We start from the raw sequence: 22,245 nt of genomic DNA, 5'->3' as shown, positions 1-22,245 counted from the left end.
CCGTACCACCCTATGTTTTGTATTTCATGGGCTCTTGTCGGTTTTTTGGACCAAAATATGGATACAAAACTTTTATTCGGAAATTTTTTAATACAGCTTATTACTTTCATAAATTAAAGGAAAATAATCGCCATACGTTTTGCTTTAAAACAAATTGTGGTGGAGGATATAATGAGTTCGGCCCAGCCGAACACAACGATTTTATACATGTTTTCTTTTTTATACCCTACGGCACTATGTGGTGAGGGTATTATAAGTTGGTTTTGGCCAAAAAGTTTGTAACGCATCGAAATAATATATGTATATTAATATATGTATACATATTAATATATGTATATATATATTAATATATGTATGTATATTAATATATGTATATTAGGGTGGGGCGATTTGAACACCACCACGGGCGCCTGGATTTTCTGATTATTCGGATTGTACTGAGCAAAAAAGTCCACTAGACCATATGTCTACGGCGAAAATCGAGCCCCCGGATTTTGACTTGAAGTTTTTTTTCAAGGATTTTTGGATATTTTGGCATATAACAACCAAACCACTGAGATTTTCGATCCAACACAAAGACAACAATTGTAGCCAAGACAATAATAAAGAACTCTCTAGTACATCGCAAAAGCATTGCAACGCTCCTTCAGGTAGTTATGGCCTCGAGAAGGTGCACATTTTTCGGAAAATATCGATAAACGACACTGTGCTACAAAATGGAACTCAAAGTCAGTGGGTAGAAAATTTCTTTTGGAGATGAAAGCTCTTGGTGAGTGTACTGAGAACCCAAAAGGAAATTTTCACCATAGGTCAAGTTTCCGAGAAATTGCGTGATTAATGGTTTAATTTTGGCCCCTTAATTTGTGATCAAATAGCTTTATATCTCTCTAAAGCGTTATTGTAGCTTCATTTTAACATTACATCTCTTCAGTCAAATCGAATGGTGAATCTTTTTGTAGAATATTTCATCCCTCTAACTCAATTCCTTTCATGTCCTTTTCGTCCTTTATTTTTTGAACCGTAGTAAAAGCACCACAAGGCGAGATTTTACAGCATCCAAATTATCTACAAAAATGTTGTTCAGAAGATTTATTAAATTAAACCATTAATCACGCAATTTCTCGGAAACTTGACCTATGGTGAAAATTTCCTTTTGGGTTCTCAGTACACTCACCAAGAGCTTTCATCTCTAAAAGAAATTTTCCACCAACTGACTTTGAGTTCCATTTTGTAGCACAGTGTCGTTTATCGATATTTTCCGAAAAATGTGCACCTTCTCGAGGCCATAACTACCTGAAGGAGCGTTCCAATGCTTTTGCGATGTACTAGAGAGTTCTTTATTATTGTCTTGGCTACAATTTTTGTCTTTGTGTTGGATCGAAAATCTCAGTGGTTTGGTTGTTATATGCCAAAATATCCAAAAATCCTTGAAAAAAAACTTCAAGTCAAAATCCGGGGGCTCGATTTTCACCGTAGACATATGGTCTAGTTGACTTTTTTGCTCAGTGCAATCCCAAGAATCAGAAACTCCAGGCGCCCGTGATGGTGTTCAAATCGCCCCACTCTATTGTACATGTATATGCATAGTCCCAATTTACATTAGGCGAGTTTACTTGCGGCAATTGTCAGTTTGTAGGTGAGAGAGGGGGCTGAGAGGCAAAGGGTTACCATATGCCTCACCTCTCCATCAAACTGACAATTGCCGCATGTAAACTCGCCTAATGTAACAGCTATACCTAATTTAAGTCGTGACGTACAAAAAATATTCACCTACCTACCACAACAACGCTCTCTGAGCGTCCGTATTACCCAAATACGTTGAGTCCCAAATCACATTTAAAATACAAAATCCGCGACCGAAACTTACTTAAATGTTTTCATTCGTAAAACAAATAATTTTCCTTTGCAATGAATTGTATTTCATGTTTTGTTGGGCTTTTGTTTTTAAAAAACCAAAACACACACACACATACAAACAATAACGTTCTGTCAAAGTTAAACTTTTTCAACTTACAAAATTGGGACCATGAGTCAACATCAAGATGCAGAATTATAAAACCATTCAGGAGTATGTGAACGATTTGGTCATCATCGCATTGAAGGTAAAGAATGCAGAATTGAATATTAATGATTAGACATTGGATTTTTGCATGATTTTTTATTTCTTACCCGGATTGGATCTAGGCGTGTTAAGGGTCAATTTTTCAATTTTCATACGTCCTCTTAGATAAAGTTCCTTACAAAAGTTCAGAAATAGGCTTTTTGTAATCAAGATAGAGGTTAAACGATAGTTTTAAAAATAGAACTTTAACAGCTTTTGTATAGAACGTTTCTTATAGTTTTCTTATAATATGAATAAAAGTAACACCATAATTTAGTATTCATATGTATACTATATAAGGAAAATAAAATATTTATTAAGAAGAAATTGTTGCTCGGATTCAAACTTTTTTCACAAATTTGTTAGACTTTGACGCCAGACTCTAACTCCGACTCCGAAACCCTGTTGTTAAGAAACGCGTTCCAGGTTAAAAATGGTAAGAAAAGGTAAAACTGGTGTCCTTAGATACGTAAAGGAACACAACTATAGAGTACACATGTACAAATCTTTTCATATACCTACAAGTCAAAAATATACCTTTCCTCATTAGGAGTAAAATAGACATTTTAAAACTATTTAGAGACACTTTTGAATTTGTGGCAATTATATGTAGCTGTATTCGAATTAGCAATAAAATAAGTTCAGAATACTAAGCTTGTTTCAAATCCCCTGTAAGGTTTGCAAGGCAATTATAGTTTCTCTATATCCTCAGTCGGAGCTATCGACTTTAGATATTTTTCTATTTTACCCATTTAATGATAAAAAATACGAATCATCTTTTATTTTACTGGAAGAGTTAAAAAATACTACACCTAAGATTACAACATTTCAAAACAATCAAACAGAAAATTAATTATAATTAAAAGTGTCGCGAGTTACATCATCATTATTATCTCGTTATGACCTCAAGACAATATTGTCAATATAAAATGTTTATGTTCACAGGAAGGGAGAAGAAAAGAACATCACTAAATTAGAAAAATATAAGATAATTGATTTTCTTAAAGACTTTTAAACGAAATGTGTCTGCGGAATGCAGTTATCTCAAAGATGTTATAAAATTTACAACTCTTATCAGAAATGAGTCAACACCAACCAGAGTATTTTGCCAACAAATGATATTTGGCGACAAAATTTATTTCAACAACAACTTTACAACTAAAATGAAAATGTTAGACACATTTTAGTTTTCCCGGTAACGTCAATAAATTCGAAAGTTTTGCGGGTGTTGCACAAATTACGTTTTAATTTTGGTTTTTCTTTTTCTGTCAGTGAAATGTCATCTCAACATTATCAAGGATATGATAATGGTGTTTATATACCTCATTCAAGTGAAAATTTAGAGAGATGTGTTGATCCAAAATTAAATGTTAGTGGAGTGTAAAATGAAAAATCTCATTAATGAAAATATTTTAAGTGAAACAATTGTGAAAGAGATTATTTTTATCGAACTGTTCTTAACAGAAACAAGCGTTATGTTCGGTGGGGCCGAACTTTTTATACCCTCCACCACAAATTTCAGACATTTCGGTGGATTAATGTGACCACAACATACAAAATACCTAAAATCGGAAGGTACTGTTCTATGGGGGCTATATGATGGCGTGGACCTATACCTACGAATTTCTGGGGAAAAGTTTTATACCCCAAACGAAGACTAAATACCAAATTTCAGCCATCTCGGTGTGATAATGAGGCCAAAACCTTCAAAATACCGAAAATCGGGAGATATCGTCCTATGGGGGCTATATCAAAACGTGGACCTATATAAACAGTTTATGGTAGAAATGTTTCTTAGCCTCTGGAAATGCAAAATACAAAGTTACAAACGATTCTGTTGTCAAATGGGACTAATTACTTTTTAATACATTCAAAATATATTAAAATGACGCGTACTTTATATGGGGCGTTATATAGGGGTAATACCAAAACGTGGACCTATATTAACCTTTGGTAGGAATGTTTTTTGGCCTCTGGACACACAAAATAACAAATTACAACCAATTCGGTGGAAAAATGGGACAAATATCTTAAAAATTCCTTAAAACTACGACGCGTCACGCGTCATTTTGTATGGGGGTTATACGAAAGCGTGGACCTACATAGCCCGCTTTCAATACCAAAATTCCTACGTACATATAATCGATTTTCCCAAAATTTCATTCACCTACGTCAATCCGTTCCGACGCTAGAGTGATTTCCACAGACGGACGGACATGGCTATATCGATGTAGAATTGCACGCTGATAAAGAATATATATAGTTTGTGGGGTCTACAAAAATTATTTCGAGTAGTTACAAACGTAGTGACAAACTTAATATACCCCCATCCTATGGTGGAGGGTATAAAAAAGAACTGTAATACGCAACTAAATTACTATACGACTATTACTGCATGTGTTCCTATTTTTGTAAATATACTGCGCGGGATATTTTTCAAATTAATGCGGATAGGAATTATATGAAGATATTATTTGTTTTAGGATAATAAATAATAAAGATTTTTGTAATTCTTCCTCGAGATTATTTAACATTTCAACCCTTCTATACGTTCAGAAAAATATAAGTGACAGACGGAGTAGACCATATTTACAGCGTGTTTTTGTAAAAAGTTTTTGCCCATTCGTTCGTCGATTTCATGAACGAAGACACAATTTGGTTTTCATAGCGGTTGACGTTTGTATTCGTGTGACAAACAAATGAAAGCTTTTTATTTTCGTAATTTTTTTGGTTTTCGAAACAAAATCCGACGACCGAATACGTCAAAAATAAACGAATGGAAAAGACCCATCGTTTTGAATGAAAATTAAATAATTTTAGTAATAAATGACCCAAAACACACGAAACCCGGAAGGAAATACAATTTTATTTATATCCATAGAAGCACACGCGTATATGTACATCCGTTTCTTCATATTATCACAATTGTTTTTGTACAAATTTGATTACATTTTCTTTCTTATTTTTTGTTTGTCATCTGTTTATGGGAGTTGCCATCTAGTAACACATTTTACGTGCAGATGCCTATACAAAATTCGCAAAATATGTATCATGGAAACCCTGAAATATAGAAGCTTTTATGAAATAGACGATAGTTTTTAGATAAAAACGAATGGTTCGTAAAATTTTACAAGAACCAAATTTTGAACGTATACGTTTTAGTGCGAACGGTTCGTGTGACAGGCAAGCATTTTTACAAAAACACCCTGTTAGTCACATTTTCCAAACGATTTTTGCAGTAATTTTTCGTATTGAGTTATTTATGACTAGAAAATTACACTGTGCTACAGTGAAAATTTGCAGGGGTTCTGATGCATAAATTCGGTATTGTGGGAGTCCGTGGAATACGAAAATACCTTTGAATTCTTTGGGTCACTTCGTTTTTTGATTTTATAACGGTAAATGTAGTGAAAAACGTGATTTCTTGGATTTTCAATTTAAAACGGACATAACTTCTTTTTTCCACAATGGAACCTTGGTGCGTATGATTGTAGTTTGAATTTGTCTAGTTAACAATACGCACAAGGTACCAATCTTTTATAAAGGAAAAACCAAAAAGTTAAAACACTAATGATGGCATAACTCACGCATTTTTCAACCGATTTCATTGGGTTTTCCCATTTTGTAAAGCTAACTAAATTTCCTCCTTGATAAAATCAAATAATTACGCAGTTTGGTGTCTTCTACGTAGCCTAGAGCACGAGGTAAAGCATTTTCCTGTTTTTTTAATGCTTTTTTGTCACACTTAAATCGCTATAACTTAACCATTTGTTGCCGATTTTTGGAAATTATGGCTTGTTCTAAAGACATGATTCTCACCTTTTGAATAAAAAAAAGCTTTAAACGTCCGTTGTGGAAAAAAAGTTATGTCCGTTTTAAATTGAAAATCCAAGAAACCCCGTTTTTCACTACATTTTCCGTTATAAAATCAAAAAACGAAGTGACCCAAAGAAACCAAAGGTATTTTCGTCTTCCATGGACTCCCACAATACCGAATTTATGCATCAGAAAGCCTGCAAAAAAATTTTGTCCACTTTTGTATCACAGTGTTATTAATATACATACATATTTTTTCCCATTTTGCTATGGGGGCTATAACGGTACCTAAGTTTTAATATTTAAACCATTTTAGCCACATTTTTTAAATGTTTTGGTTGCAATTTTATACTTAACATTAACATTACAATTTTTATTATCAAACCCACCGCAGACGGTTCTATGCACCGGTTTGACTCGGAGGAATCTTAGAACACGGGCCGTCACCTCAACAATGATGTGCTTGAGTTCGAATATTCGTTACACCATGGGAGCGGCAACATACATATGTATCTCGGAATGCCTGCTCCGAGCGCTTTTGGTCCGTATCGATTTAGATAAGAACCCCGCCCATGAATCTACTCCATTTTCCAGATCCGCATACAACATATGTCGACATTGGTAGCCCCTTCAGGGCTACTGTGATAGGCGTTGTGCTGCTACAAGGGATGCACGAAAACTTTCTGGCCTGAAAATGAAAACCCGTATATTTACCATCAAAAATAGTTTCATTGTTTTATTAAGTAGTCTCCAGCGTGAATTATACACTTTTTTATACGCTCAAACCAAATGTTGAAGCACTCTTACCTCTCCGATTGAGTCACCTCCAATACATTGTTTTTAAACGCTTTTACAACATCTTCAGGCTGTAAGGAAGTCAGGGCTGTACAGCGGATGACCCATTAATTCCACGTTTTGTCCGGTCAAAAAGGCGTTTTTGTGAATCGATGTGTAAGAGCTCGCATTGTCACGATGCAGAATGATTCGGCTTCTCTTGTTCATTTTTCGAATTTCTCAGTGTACCACTCAGAATTAACCGTCCTAAATTTTTCGAGCCGTATAGTCGCAACACGGTTAATTTTCCCGAAGACACGGGCGACCATTTGCATCGATGTGCTTCTTACATGCGGAACTTTCGTTGGATTTGGTTCGTTTTCGAAGGCCTAAACGGTCGATTTCTGTTTGGTTTCGTGCTCCTAAGCATGGGTCCAAGATTAGTCGTCTGTCGCTTAAAGCACCGCGATCATATTTATTTACAATCTCTTTGCACGACAAGCGTCTTATTTTGAGCGATTGTCAAATTGTGCTGGATCTAACGAGAAAAATTCATGCAATATTAAATGTTAGTTGGTGGAAGAATATGTTCAAGGATGTCTATATCTCACGGCGATCTTACATAATGCGTCTACGCACGGCTTAATATTTTTCTGGCACAGCGGCCGTTTTGGACGACCTTCGTTTATTAACAAGTGTCGGACACCATTGAATTCATTCAAACAGTTGTTCATAGTGCTATAGGATGGTCCTTTATCGGCATACTAATATTTAATTTGATCGATGCGTTCTCGCCGTGATTACCCACGTCGAAATATGTGAAAAATAACACTGTGCAACAAAATTCAATTTTTTCAAAATGATGACTGGCGGTCATTTGTATTTCCAGCCCAGTCGGCGTCGCAATAACCAGTAATAGAATTTTCGGAATTTGATTTATACACTAGACCTTTGTCTATCGTCCCTTTGAGATAACGCATAACTCGCTTCACCGCTTCCCAATGAGCTCTCCCTGGATTAGTACTGTTTCGACTTAACATGTTTACGGCATATGAAATGTCAGGACGTGACACCTGCGCTGCAAATAACAGTTTTTCATTCCAAATCTATTTAAAACATCCTTGAAATATTTGGTCTATTTTTATACTGTCACGATTTCTACTTATTCGCATTCCCAGTATCGTAGAGACTTCTCCCATATCTTTCATTTTAAATATTTTGGAAAGCATCTTATTTATATTCCTTGTGGCATATGCATTGATCAACTTTACTGCGTACAAGTCCCTATTTGATGAGTTCTGAATGTATCGTCTCGTTTCAGACTCTTCCAGATTGCTTAAGATTTCCGTTAAGATACACAATTACGGCATCCATTTGATGATTTTCCATACCATACCGTGCAACTAAGTATCTTATGGAGTCATATTTCACTTGTGGCGAAAACGTTTCATAATAGTCAATGCCTTCTCTTTGACTAAACCCTTTGGCAACCAGTCTTGCTTTCCATACATTTAGGTTTCCGTCTTCATCACTATTTGTCTTGAATACCCACTTGGATTCTATAGACTTCGGCTTTCCTTTTTCACGTGCAAAAATCATCGGTCATTAAGCTCGACTCAACAAGAAATTAAATAAAATTAAAAAAAATTGATATTCGCCTTAATAGGCAAAATTTTCAAATAAAGTAAAAGACATTTGTTTCCATTTTCAAAAATTAATAATATATAGAGAGAAACATGTTTTTTTTTATAATAGACTCCATTATTGCCCAAAGGCGTTTTTCGGGACATTGGCTTTATTATCTCGAATTCAGTAATATTTACGTATTTTGTTGTTCAGCAAGTAATGTTACGAACATAATGGCCTTTAATTTAATTTATAATTAACCATTCCAGGTATATGGGTCGCCGAAGTCGCCAAATAGCCAAAAAATCGATATTTTCATAACTTCGATGCCCCAGTGGCACCTGTTAACATATTCTCAAACTTTGGCAATCTTAAAATCTAACAAAACTAAATGGCTTAGATGTAGAGTTAGGGAATCTAGTTCCTGGAGCGGATCGATCTTTCTAGTTCCTTTTCCCAAATGGAACTAGTTCCTTAATATAGTTCCATAGTTCCGAGGCGATATAGTTCAATGAATCTTTCTTTCGTTACAAATAGTCCGAGAGTGAAGTAGTTGAACGAATCTTTCGCTTTCTTTTTGGTTTTATCTTTTCGAGGATAAATTGACAACGAGGATGTGATTTACGTTTATTTAAGAATGTGGCCGCATCTGAATGATGAAGGAACCGAACGTGAAAGATCGAAGTAAGTGTGGAATTAAATTAAGAAAATAAATTATACAAATGAAAGGAATTATATGCGCGGTTGGAACTATATGAACTTAACTAACTATATAAATGCAAATGCCGGATATAGTTCCAATAGTTCCTTGGAACTAGTTCGTTCCGGAACTACACAACTCTATTTATATGGCGTCCCTGGCTAACAAAATCCAAGTTCTTTTCCCTTTGAGGTAAAACCAGCCTAATGCAACAAATTAAGACAAAGAAAATATTGAATTTTACATAAAACGTTTGATATTTTATCAAATTTTATATTTTTGCTTAGTTGAATAATAAAATCTGGTATTACAATACCATATTTTTATATCCTACACCACACTGTCGTAAGAGGTCTCAATAACATAATAATCTGCTAAAAAATCGACGTTAAATGGCCAACAATCTTAATTTAGAACACTTTGAAGATTTTTGATGATTTTTATACCCTCCACCATATGGAGGGTAAAATTAAATTTTTCATTCCCTATAAAGTATATATATTATTGATCAGCATAATATTCTATGTCGATTTAACCATGTCCGTCTGTCTGTTGAAATCAAGATACAGCTCGCAATTTTAAAGATAGAGAGTCAATATTTGGTAATGACGTTTTTATTACTTGCAGGATGGTTGGTATTGAAATTGGCATATATCGGTCCACGTTTTGATATAGCCCCCATAGAACGGTACCTCCCGATGTTCGGTATTTTTAAGGTTGTAGCTTCATTATCCTACCAAAATATCTGAAATTTGGTATTTAGTTATCGTTTGGTGTATAAAACTTTCCACCTATATGCAAAAATCCGATGTCTAGTCATTAATATTCATTCCTGCATTCTTTAACTTCAATGCGATGATGACTAAATCGTTCACATACTCCTGAATCTATATATATAAAAGAGTAGTGAGGTGAGTGACTGACTGATTGACTGACTGATTCATCAGCGCCCAGACGAAACCGCTGAAGCTAGAAAGTTGAAATTTTGGGTGTAGGTTGCTGTTGGTGTGTAGGGGTGAGATAAGGCTGCGTTTTTGGAAATTCGACCTAGAAGTGTACGAAAAGTACTAAAAGGTACTAAATATGGTACCCTTTGTATTAGGCAAACGGAAAGAGCTAGAATTCTGAAATTTGGAATGAGGGTAACTGATGGAGAGCTAAAAAGATGTACCAACGGGTTTTTGGAAATTCGAACTACAAGGGTACGAAAAGTACTAAATTGTACTAAATTTAGTACAATTTGGATTTGTGTGAACGGATAGAGCTGGAATCCTGAAATTTGAAATAAGGGTAACTTGTGGAGAGTAACAAAGAACTATAATTCGAACTAAATTTAGTACAATTTGGATTTGGGTGAACGGATAGAGCTGGAATCCTGAAATTTGGAAAGAAGATCACTGATGGAGAGTAAAAAAGGAAGGTTTTTGGAAATTCGAACCATAAGTGCACGGAAAGTATTAAATGGTACTAAATTTAGTACAATTCGGATTTGGGTGAACGGATAGAGCTGGAATCCTGAAATTTGGAATGAGGATCACTGATGAAGAGTAAAAATGAAAGGTTTTTGGAATTCGAACTATAAGTATACGAAAAGTGATAAATGGTACTAAATTTAGTACAATTTGGGTTTGGGTGAACGAATAGAGCTGGAATCCTGAAATTTGGAATGAAGGTCACTGATGAAGAGTAAAAAGAAAGGTTATTGAAAATTCGAATTACAAGGGTACGAAAAGTACTAATTGGTACTAAATTTAGTACAATTTTGATTTGGGTGAACGGATTGAACTGGAATACAGACATTTGGAATGAGGGTCACTGATGAAGAGTAACAATGAAAGGTTTTTGGAAATTCGAACTATAAGGGTACGAAAAGTACTAAATGGTACTAAATTTAGTACAATTTGGATTTGGGTGTACGGATGGAGCTAGAATACTGTAATTTTAAATTAGGGTCACTGGTGGAGAGTAAAATAGGAAGGTTTTTGGAAATTCGAACCATAAGTGCACGGAAAGTATTAAATGGTACTAAATTTAGTACAATTCGGATTTGGGTGAACGGATAGAGCTGGAATCCTGAAATTTGGAATGAGGATCACTGATGAAGAGTAAAAATGAAAGGTTTTTGGAATTCGAACTATAAGTATACGAAAAGTGATAAATGGTACTAAATTTAGTACAATTTGGGTTTGGGTGAACGAATAGAGCTGGAATCCTGAAATTTGGAATGAAGGTCACTGATGAAGAGTAAAAAGAAAGGTTATTGAAAATTCGAATTACAAGGGTACGAAAAGTACTAATTGGTACTAAATTTAGTACAATTTTGATTTGGGTGAACGGATTGAACTGGAATACAGACATTTGGAATGAGGGTCACTGATGAAGAGTAACAATGAAAGGTTTTTGGAAATTCGAACTATAAGGGTACGAAAAGTACTAAATGGTACTAAATTTAGTACAATTTGGATTTGGGTGTACGGATGGAGCTAGAATACTGTAATTTTAAATTAGGGTCACTGGTGGAGAGTAAAAAAGGAAGGTTTTTGGAAATTCGAACCATAAGTGCACGGAAAGTATTAAATGGTACTAAATTTAGTACAATTCGGATTTGGGTGAACGGATAGAGCTGGAATCCTGAAATTTGGAATGAGGATCACTGACTGATGAAGAGTAAAAATGAAAGGTTTTTGGAATTCGAACTATAAGTGTACGAAAAGTAATAAATGGTAGTAAATTTAGTACAATTTGGGTGAACGGATAGAGCTGGAAAGGTTTTTGGAAATTCGAATTAAAATTATACGAAAAATACTAAATGGTACTAAATATAGTACGATTTGGGTATGGGTTAACGAATAGGGCCGGAATCCTGAAATTTGGAATGGGGGTCACTGATGAAGAGTAAGAAAGATGTACCAAAGGTGGAAAAGTCCTAAATGGTAGTGAGTTTAGTATGATTTGGATTTGAAGAGCTGGAATCCTGAAATTTGGAATTAAGATTACTGTTGGAATATAGAATTGAGATATGGAGGTAGCTTTGGAAAATCGTACTAATGTGCACGAAGTAGTACTAAATGGTACGATTTTCGCTATAATTTGTATTTGCGTGAACAGATTATTGTTGAAGTGTAGGATTGAGGTAGTTTTGGAAATTCGTACTTATGGAAAAGTGCTAAATGAAACACCATTGGCTATAATTTGGCTTTAGGCGAACGGATAGAGCTGAGATATGAAAGTACATTTTGGAAAATCGTGTACGAAAAGTGCTAAATGGTACAAAATTTGGTACCTTTTGGTATTTGCTATTGGTATAGAATTTTGTACAATTTGTGATTTTGTAAAGGGTATAACTGGAATTTTGAAATTCGGTATTAGATTAGCAATTTGTGTTTAGAGTGGAGGTAGGGAGGAGGTTTTGAAAGTTCGTACTTATTTATACAAAAACTACTAAATAGTCCTCAAATGGGTTTCAGGGGAACTGGAAAACTGAATTGGGATTAGGATATATGTTGAATATAAGGAAGTAATTTTTGAAACGTTTACCTATGTGTAGGAAAAGTTGGGTAACGTGTTGATACCAAAACCATTTTAAATAGTTAAGGTACTAAATTTGGTGTTGGGTGTAGGAACAAAGCTGGGACTATATAATTTAAAAATACGCTATTTGTACAAAAAATACGAAATTGAAAAATATTTGTTATGAAGATCGCTCTAAAGTTTGAGACAAAGTTCTGAGTTTGAAAAATTGTACTGAATATTGCCCCATTGATTTGATGTTAACGCCAAGGAGTTTCTAAATAATGTACTGAAATTAAGTAGTCAAACGTGAAGCATCTTTTCAAAACATGTTTTTTGTTCTGACCGCTTTGGTATGTAAATTTGAAAACGTGGTCTAATGCGACAATTTTGTTAACTAGAAGGTATTTACCCCTGATATTAAAAAATCCTAAATTGAAATGCCTTCAAAAAATTTTCCGTTATATACTGTTGACATACCGATGCACATTATGTACAATTTTTTGTAAAGAAGTTTTCTAACCTTTCATGCCACAAATTCCGAATTTCGGTTGGAAAATATGCAGAGGATCTTCAAAATACTCTAAATCTTTAAAATATCTCTTCTAATAAACGTGGATTGAAGTGGAGATTTTTTAAATTAAACTTCTATATCCTCTGAGTATTCAAGGTTCAAATTTAAAGAAAATTGGACAATATACATTTGTTCTTCTTTAAAAATACACTAAGTCGAGAGGTACCGTTATATGGGGATATACGAAAACGTGGCCGAAAATGTAACGGACCTATTCGGGTTCTAGGCGAAACCGCTAAAGCTAGAACCTTGAATTGTGAATGTGCGTGATTTTTGTTGTGAAGGGGTGAGATAAAGTTTAGTGTTTGGAAATTCGTACTGGAAGAGAATGCTGTGTTAGTGAAGGGGTAAAACCAGGAATCAAATCTGAAATTTGCAATATGATACGTAGTTTTGGAAATTCGAAATAAAAAATATGGTAGCTGTGTAGGGATGCGATACGGCAATTTTTTTTTAAATTCTGACTACAATCGAAAAAATATTGGTAATAAAAATAGGTCTTAGTACAACAGAATCTCCAGTATTCACCATTGCCGTATTAAATATTGTTTATATATATTTCGTTTCCTTTCCGCATACGAAGTAGCGGGCATTTGCTAGTGATTTTATAACTCTGCATCTTGATGTTGATTAATTACTTCAATTATTCCACTTTTCGTGTAAGACCTATATCCTCATATGCATTAATCAAAGCGGTCCATGCGTCCTTCGCTGTTGTAGCGGCAGCAATGTGACTATAATTGTTCGGATCTATCATTAATGTGATTTCTGCCAAGGATTTTTCATTTAATTCTGTATTCGGCATTGCATCACACACAGCAACCAGCAACCTTTTATCACCAAAAACGATTTTGCTTGTCCTTTCCAGACATCAAAATTCTCACGGCCCCGCAAGTTCTCCATTTGGCACAATAATTTGTTCCCAGCCATAGTTTTTCACTATTTTTTCCGAAGGTTGAAAAAATTTTCCTTTTTCTTTTTTAATTTTTAAACGTGACTAAAGGCCTATTAACTTATTGAGTTAATGTTTATTGAAAGACTGAAAATGTGTATTCAAAATTAATAAGCATACGAATACAATTTCCAAGGCATACTATGTTTGATATTACAATTTAAAGGTAGAAGTGTGAAAGGTAGTTTTACATTCAAATAACAACAGGTAGCTCTTGACCTATCGAAAACTTTCGTTCCCGTCAACCATGTCAAGCTGTTCGAGGAGAGAGACTTCCCTCCAGACGTGTTTGAAAAATCGGGTAATCCACTGTGGGCGTCAGTAGCTTGTAGAATTCTGAAATAAGAAGTCTAAGAACAGTAGATTGAAACGGTGAGTTCCCCAAGGCGGGGTGATATGTCCCGAACTGTTTAATCTCTACCTATCTGAAATACCACAACCTCCATGACATAGAGTTAGTAGTTAGTTATTGCTGTTGCAGCATAGATTTGATGCTCGGTTGGCAGCTGCTGGACGAAATGCTTTTGGTTTCGGGTCAATCCGGTACAAAGATGCGGATGATTGTACGATATTGGCGCCGGGTCCTATCGTCAATAACATATGTGAAAGTTTTCCGTCTAAGGAAATATGAAAACTTCCTCCACCAATTCTACTGAACATATTGGTCAATGGTGTCCTGATCCCGCCCACTAACTATCGCAAGATATTGGGTGACCAAGAAACCTTGTTGACCCCTTATAAACCAATAGGCGGGTAGGTGATAAGCTATGCGGCGACAGTATGGTATGCAAATGTTAGAACCACGCACTGGAAGAATATTTAAAACTGCCAGAATGCCGTCCTGAGGGCTGCAACAGAGTGCCTCCTGATGACACGAGTTGACCATCTTCATAAAGAGACAAAGATGTTGTCAATGCTGTACCTATCAGGGTGTTACCGCAGTGAGCATCCCTGCCACAATTTAGTGAAAAGGCTTCCCAGATCTTCAGATCTGGGGAGAGATCCAAAGGTACAAGGGAGAACCTCTAGATCAACCAGCCTGTCAGGCAGGTTTTAATAGCATTCACACAGATGTAGTTGCGCAGCCTGTACAAAGGTACTGTGTGAATTCCGTACTTGCGAACCACCACCATCCATCCCAACAGAAGAACGCCAGTTGCCAAGGCAAACACGAGTTGTTTTAGCCCAGTTAAGATCCGGACGATGCAGCGGCTCAATACGTATTGGACTTGGATTGATGGCACGATACCTAACACATTCCTTGTGGATTGTAGAATTTATGAATCCGAATACAACGGAACGAGAACCACAAAACTGAAAAAAGATACACGAATGATCATATTTGTGTTGCTACAACAACAACAACTGATTCTTATACCTTACACCACAGTGTGGTAAGGGGTATTATGTCTTTGTGCATTTGTATGGCAACATACAAAAGGAAACGGTATAGACCCATAGTTCCTTCTAGGCATATACATAGAATCACTTAACGTACAGGTCGCATTTATTGTTAAGCTGAAAATTTGAAGAACGCTTGTTGCTTGTGGTGAAAATCGGTTCAGATTTGGATATAGCTCCCATATATATTTTCGACCGATTTCACGTATTTGCTGCACTAAAAACACTCTATAAATGTCCAATTTCGATGAAATTTGGATTGTGTGACTAAAATCGGTTTAGAAATAAATGTGCCAAATTACATCAAAATCGGTTTAGATTTGGAACCATATATTTTCGGCCGATTTCACGTATTTGCTGCACCATACACGCTATCTATCTGTGCAATTTTGATGAAAATTGGAATGTGTGACGGAATTTGGTCCAGTAATAAGTGTATATTATATGGAAATCAGTCCCAATTTATATATATCTCCCACATATATTTTTATACTCAGAGTGGTGTAGGATATCATATAGTCGGCCCCGCCCGACCTTGATCCTTTCCTAACTGATTCTACTTGTTTCTCACATAGTTCGCTTCCATGCTGCCGACGTCATCTATTGCCGTCTTTTTTACAACCCTTCGAAACTCAACTTTGGAACTCAATGTTTTAAAATTTAATATTTTTCTTCATTTAGAAACCTGCTGCAGAACCAGATGTTGACTACTCTACCCCACCACAGAGAGATAAATGGGGTAATGATCTTGAATTTTTAATGTCCTGCATTGCTCTGTCTGTGGGTTTGGGTAATGTGTGGCGATTTCCATTCATAGCCTTGGAGAATGGTGGTGGTGCATTTCTAATACCCTACATAATCACGCTGCTATTGGTTGGAAAACCCATTTATTATTTGGAAATGATTTTTGGCCAATTTTCCAGTCGAGGAAGTGTGAAGGTGTTTGAATATGCCCCGATTATGAGAGGTAAGTAGGAATGGCTTTTAATGATGTTTTTTTTAGTAAAAAATTGTATTTTTAGGCATTGGTTATGGCCAGGTAATAACAACCTTCTTCATATCGACCTACTATTCATCCTTGATGGCCATAACATTGCGTTATGTTGTGGATTCATTTTATGCCACATTGCCATGGAGTTATTGTCGCGAGGAGTGGGGTCCGCTGTGTGTGGATTCCAGACTGCAAGAAACGGCAGTCAATCAAACCTTCTCTGATGTCAAAAAGACATCGGCGGAATTTTATTTTGTGTATGTTGTATCCAATTATGAAAACGCTAGAATTGTCTGTACATTTTTGATAACACTTTTAGAAATGTAGTGCTCCATGAAAAGTCCAATATTGATGATGGTATTGGTCTACCCAACTGGATATTGGCCATTACTCTGGCATTTGCTTGGATTGTAATTTCATCGGTTATTATAAAAGGTGTTAAAAGCTCGGGAAAAGTTTCTTATTTTTTGGCCATGTTCCCCTATGTGGTGATGTTGGTATTGCTAATACGCTCCTTGACCTTACCGGGGGCATTTGATGGTGTTTTGTTTTTTCTGACGCCTCAGTGGGATAGACTGCTCGATGCTCATGTTTGGTATGCAGCCGTGACACAGGTGTTCTTTTCCTTGACTGTGGGTTATGGTGTTATACCCATGTATGCCTCGTTTAATCGTTTTGGCCATAATATAAAACGGTTGGTTGAGAACTTCTTTTACTTAGAAAAATCACGTAGAAGTAATAATTTCGTATATCCCCCCATAACCACCTTCAGTGACTGCAACATTGTTACAACTTTGGACACTTTTACCTCTCTGCTATCGGGCATAATTATTTTTGGTATTTTGGGCCATTTGGCATATGTATCGAATACCGATAATATCCAGAGTGTGGTAAAGTCTGGCCCCGGTTTGGCTTTTATTTCATATCCAGATGCCATTGCTAAGCTGCAAGCTGTTCCCCAGGTAAATTATAAATAGCTTGTCGAGCATATCCTTCGTTAAATTGAAAAATTTTTTTTCAGATCTTCTCCGTTCTATTCTTTTTTATGCTATTTACCCTGGGTGTGGGCACAATAACGGGTGTCTTTTCCACATCCATTAACGTCATCTGTGATCGTTTTATTTCGGCAAAACGTTGGATTGTGGTCATTGTAATGGCTATTATTTGTTATTGTTTCGGTCTGATGTACATCACGCCGGGTGGCCAGTTTATGTTGAACTATATCGATTTTTATGGAGTTACCTTTATAGCCATTGTATTGGCTATAGTGGAATTGGTGTCCGCGGCATGGGTTTATGGTATGTATTTGAATATATTACACCTTTTAGAAACACACGTCTACAAAAGCGAAATAAATAGTTCTCCAAAACAAGCCATACCTTAAGGGATTAACAGTGAACAAGTAAAAAGTTGTTAAGTTCGGTAGGGACGAACATTTTTTATACCCACTAGCAAAACATAGTTTTAATTAAAGTGGAATAATTAGTTTCCTTTCACAATTTTAAGTGAAAAAATTGTTCGACCATGGATACTCCAAATGCCCAAATTTTCTAATCTAATCTAAAAAATGTGTTCAGCCAGGTGAAAAGTACCACCTGCGGGGCTTTTTTATATCTACAGGGAACCTCAAAATTCAAATTACGGGTAGTTCTGTCAAACAATATAGCTAAAACTCTGAAAATACCGAAAAACAGGAGGTACCGTTATATGGGGGCTATACCAAAACATGGACCTATGTTGACGATTTTTGGTAGAGAAGTTTCGTGATCACCGAGAACCTCAAATGTCAAATTACAGATAGTTCGGATAAAAATTGTAGCTAAAACTCGCAAAATACCGATTTTTTGAATATAAGTTTGTGGATCACTAGGAACCCTAAATGTCAAATTATAGCTAGTTCGTTTTGAAAATGTGACTAAAAACCTGAAAATACCTGAAATCGGGTGGCACCGATATATGGGGGCTATAGCAAAACGTGAACCAACATCGAACTTGACCTGCCTACAAACAAAAGACGCATCTTCCTAAAATTGCAGCGTCCATAGACGGACGGACTCGCATAGATCGATTCAGAATTTTACCCTGATCAAGGGTATAAAAACCGCGATTTGTAACGAAATATATGTCCGAGTAAATGCTTAAGTATCTGGGATTCCTAGATCGAATCGCTAAATGTTTGAAGCCTTTAAAATGTCCACCCATAAGTGTATTTCCAACTTCTTCGTCATCGGAATAGGAGAAGCCCCCACAGTCTCCCCAACAACAATAAACGCAGGATCTAACACCAAAAGTGGTTGTTCAGCGGCTCGGAACTGCATCATTCCTAAGCGTATAAGGAGGACAAGGCTTTCTAATACACCAGTCTGTCCAGTATAGACCTATCTCGATTGAATCTAGTGACCCATACATGGAATGTATGGAGGTAGCAGTACAGTACAAATGTGTACATTTGGGCTATGACCTTTTGACGTTTTTTTTTTTCTCAAAAACGATTTCCTGTAGCGAGAATGAATGAACTTTTGTCTATTAATGCAAAAAATGACGTTCATTCCATTTAAATATTAAAAAGGTTACACACAAGCCACTTTGATTTTTTTTTTCAAAAAATACTATCAAATGAAACCTATAAAAGCCCCCAATACTTGTTACTTATTTTTTACTTTGTTTCTTTTTTTCAGGCATTAAAAATATTTGTCGTGACATCAAATTTATGCTGGATATCAAAACATCGATATACTATCGCCTATGTTGGGGTATAATTACACCGATATTTATGACAGCAATATTAATTTACATGTTGGTCGATTACAAACCTTTAACCTATAATGATGTGTCGTATCCTGATTATTTATATAGTAAGATAATTATATTGCTATTTGATTGAATTATAATTTTAATGAATGCATTTTGATTTCAGTTATTGGTTGGTGTATCTCGGCCATAGGTATTGGTCAACTTATAATTTGGGCCATATACACCATCTATGAAGCACCAGAATTGGATTATTCCCAACGTTTCAAAAATGGCTTTAAGCCATCAAAAAATTGGGGACCACTTGAGCCGGCAATATTGAAAGAATATAAACTTTACGTTGAAGATCAGAATATAAGTTCAATTGTGAAAAGAGGACTTTGGACGAGATTCTGTGATAATATATTTGGTTAAGTAATATTGTTTTAGGTATTGTAATTTGTAGTGAAAACCCTAAATATAAGTAGTGTTGAACCATAAATATAAGAATAATTTGAATTAATTCTCTTTCGAGTTGAGCTGTTATGACCTAAGAAGTACATTAAAAATTAGGAATCCACCGAAGTCCCACACAATCAACCATTATGCTTCGTTTCACGGGTGGCTAAGTCCGATCATCAGGCATATTAGAATGTTGTTTTAGTGGGCTTTTTTCCACCTTTATATGTATTTGTCCTTCTGTATCAGAAGATTTGATTCCTAATTTTTCAATGTACTTCTTAGGTGATAACAGCTCAACTCGAAAGAGAATTAATTCAAATATCTCCATAAAATGACCTTCGCCTTAATAAGGCAAAACAAAATATATACGTAAAATTGTTAGCTTTAAATTCGGTATAACATTTGTTTTAATTGATTTTAATCATATTACTACTAATAATAAACTATATTCGTAACTATAACTATAATAAAACAACAAAAATTCGTATGTAGGTGAATATTGCGAAAAGACTTTTTTCTGTGACCCCACCATGACGCAATCCCCAGGTTGTGGCATCGTAAAATTTTGAATATGTTATGTCAAAATTTTCTTTATGTTGTTGGGGAAATTACAACAAAAATAATTTTTTTATAAACGGGTTTGACATGTCATATTCGAACAGCAGGTGTGATACCACTCACTACCTTGGTAATTGTGCCATGGTCCCGACGTGCCATGGGTTAAAAATATTGAAAAAATAAATAAATTCTTAGAAAAAGAATATGTCCTTAAACGAGGCTCGAAAATCAAAATAAAATATTCTACATGCACTGTGCAACATTTTCATGGTAATTTTGTACAAACAACTTCTGCTGCGGATTTTATGAAAGATAGACCCAATTGACAAAAACCCTATTTGGGTTTTGTGTTGTCAGAACGGGTTTAGATTTTATGGCCTCATCTAAACATGGCTAAATATTGACTTTTTAGAGCAAATCGAGGTAATATCTCCGAAACCAATTCGAATCTTGTTAAACCTCTGATGCAAACTTGTAGATAAGAGCATGAAGAAAATATTTGGAGAAAAATTCAGCTCGAAAAACTGCATTTGTTGCCTCAAAATCAATAATACATCTAAAAATTCTTTTATTTCATATATTTCACACCATATCTCCAAAACTGTCACAAAATTCGCTAAATTTGCTTTGAAAGATATATCCGCTGGAATGTAGTTCACAACTCTTCAGAACATTCCATTCTTATTAAAAGCCTCTATCACGCTATTTATAGCACATTGTTCAGAGGATATTTAGTAAATTTATGAACAACACGGTGTGCCCAACCAACCAAATTGGAAGGTGCTTACACCTGGGAAGTTTTTTCAGATTCTGAAACTACAATGCTCATAGATGAGAAATCTTAAGAAACAAAAAAATCTTGGAGGGATTTTGAAATAAATCGCGATATAAGTTCACATTTTTAGGGGTTCTTTAGGTTTTCAAGTTTTTGCTTGGAAACCGCGAGTCCTATGTAAATGGACCTAAGTAAAGTGTTATAGCTGTGAAAATTCTCCACAAGATTGACTTTTATGATATTTTCGTAGGTTTTACCGTTTTTTAAATATATAAGTTCAAATTGAGACAATGTACTGACTGTATCGCCTCCTTATAAAATTCATAATTTTAGGGGTTTTTTAGGTTTTCACGATTTTGCTTGGAAACCGCAAGTCGTATCGAAATGAGTCTAAAGAAAATGTTGTAGCTGTGAAAATTTTCTACAAGACTGACCTTTCGGTTTTTCGAAGGTTTTACCATTTTTGAGATACAGAGGTTCAGTTAGAATTTTTAGGTTTTTATCTTAAGTCTTAAAGATTTTGCTTGGAAACCGCAAGTCATATCAAAATGGGACTAAAGTAAATGTTGAAGCTCTGAAAATTCTCTACAAGATGGGATGATTTATTTTTTCCTAGGTTGTACCATTTTCAAGATATATAAGTTTAATTTGAGAAATTGCAGTAATGGCATTGTTTTATAAGGAGGCGATACAGTCAGTACATTGCCTCAATTTGAACTTCTATATCTCAAAAACGGTTAAACCTACGAAAATATCATACAGATCGGTCTTGTGGAGAATTTTTAGAGCTACAAAATTTTCTTTGTGCCCATTTACATAGGACTCGCGGTTTCTAAGCAAAATCGTGAAAACCTAAAGAACCCCTAAAAATGTGAACTTAAATCGCGATTTATTTTAATATCCCTCCGGCGATTTTTTTGTTTCTTGATATTTCTCATCTATGAGCATTCTAGTTTCAGAATCTGCAAAAACTTCCCAGGTGTAAGCATCTTCCATTTAAAATTAATTAAGGCGCACCGTGACAATGCATTGAAATTCCAAATATGAAAATAAACAGCCTGTGCGAACATTGTTTGAAATATTTGTTGTAGAAGGTATGATATGAAATACGGCCTAAACAACATGAAAAAAGTATTTTAGAGTTTCAGAATGTTCTAAAGAATTGCTGAGCAAATTGTTTGGACAATTTTTGCGAAAGGTTACTTGGTTCAACTCCCAATAGTTTAGCTGATACTGACTATAATAATAATTTCCTAGATCTTCCGTTTGACACGT

At 35.3% G+C, this 22,245-nt stretch overlaps 1 protein-coding gene across 1 annotated transcript; it reads left to right on the top strand.

Moving 5' to 3' along the window:
• Window positions 1-3,292: 3,292 nt before the first annotated feature.
• Window positions 3,293-19,679, top strand: LOC141405135 (sodium-dependent nutrient amino acid transporter 1-like). Its single transcript, XM_073989157.1, has 8 exons — window positions 3,293-3,470; window positions 16,136-16,421; window positions 16,477-16,702; window positions 16,765-17,139; window positions 17,218-17,407; window positions 17,467-17,743; window positions 19,124-19,300; window positions 19,363-19,679. Exons 1-8 carry the CDS (start codon window positions 3,378-3,380, stop codon window positions 19,608-19,610), a joined length of 1,872 nt encoding a protein of 623 aa, XP_073845258.1. The 5' UTR covers window positions 3,293-3,377; the 3' UTR covers window positions 19,611-19,679.
• Window positions 19,680-22,245: the final 2,566 nt, after the last annotated feature.

The sequence above is a fragment of the Musca autumnalis genome, unplaced genomic scaffold, assembly GCF_047663935.1.
Source record: "Musca autumnalis isolate F117 unplaced genomic scaffold, ASM4766393v1 scaffold_5, whole genome shotgun sequence".
In the NCBI taxonomy this organism is placed as follows: Eukaryota; Metazoa; Arthropoda; class Insecta; order Diptera; family Muscidae; genus Musca; species Musca autumnalis.
The sequence above is the reverse complement of the archived record's forward strand: the minus strand, read 5'-3'. Positions and strand labels throughout refer to the sequence as shown.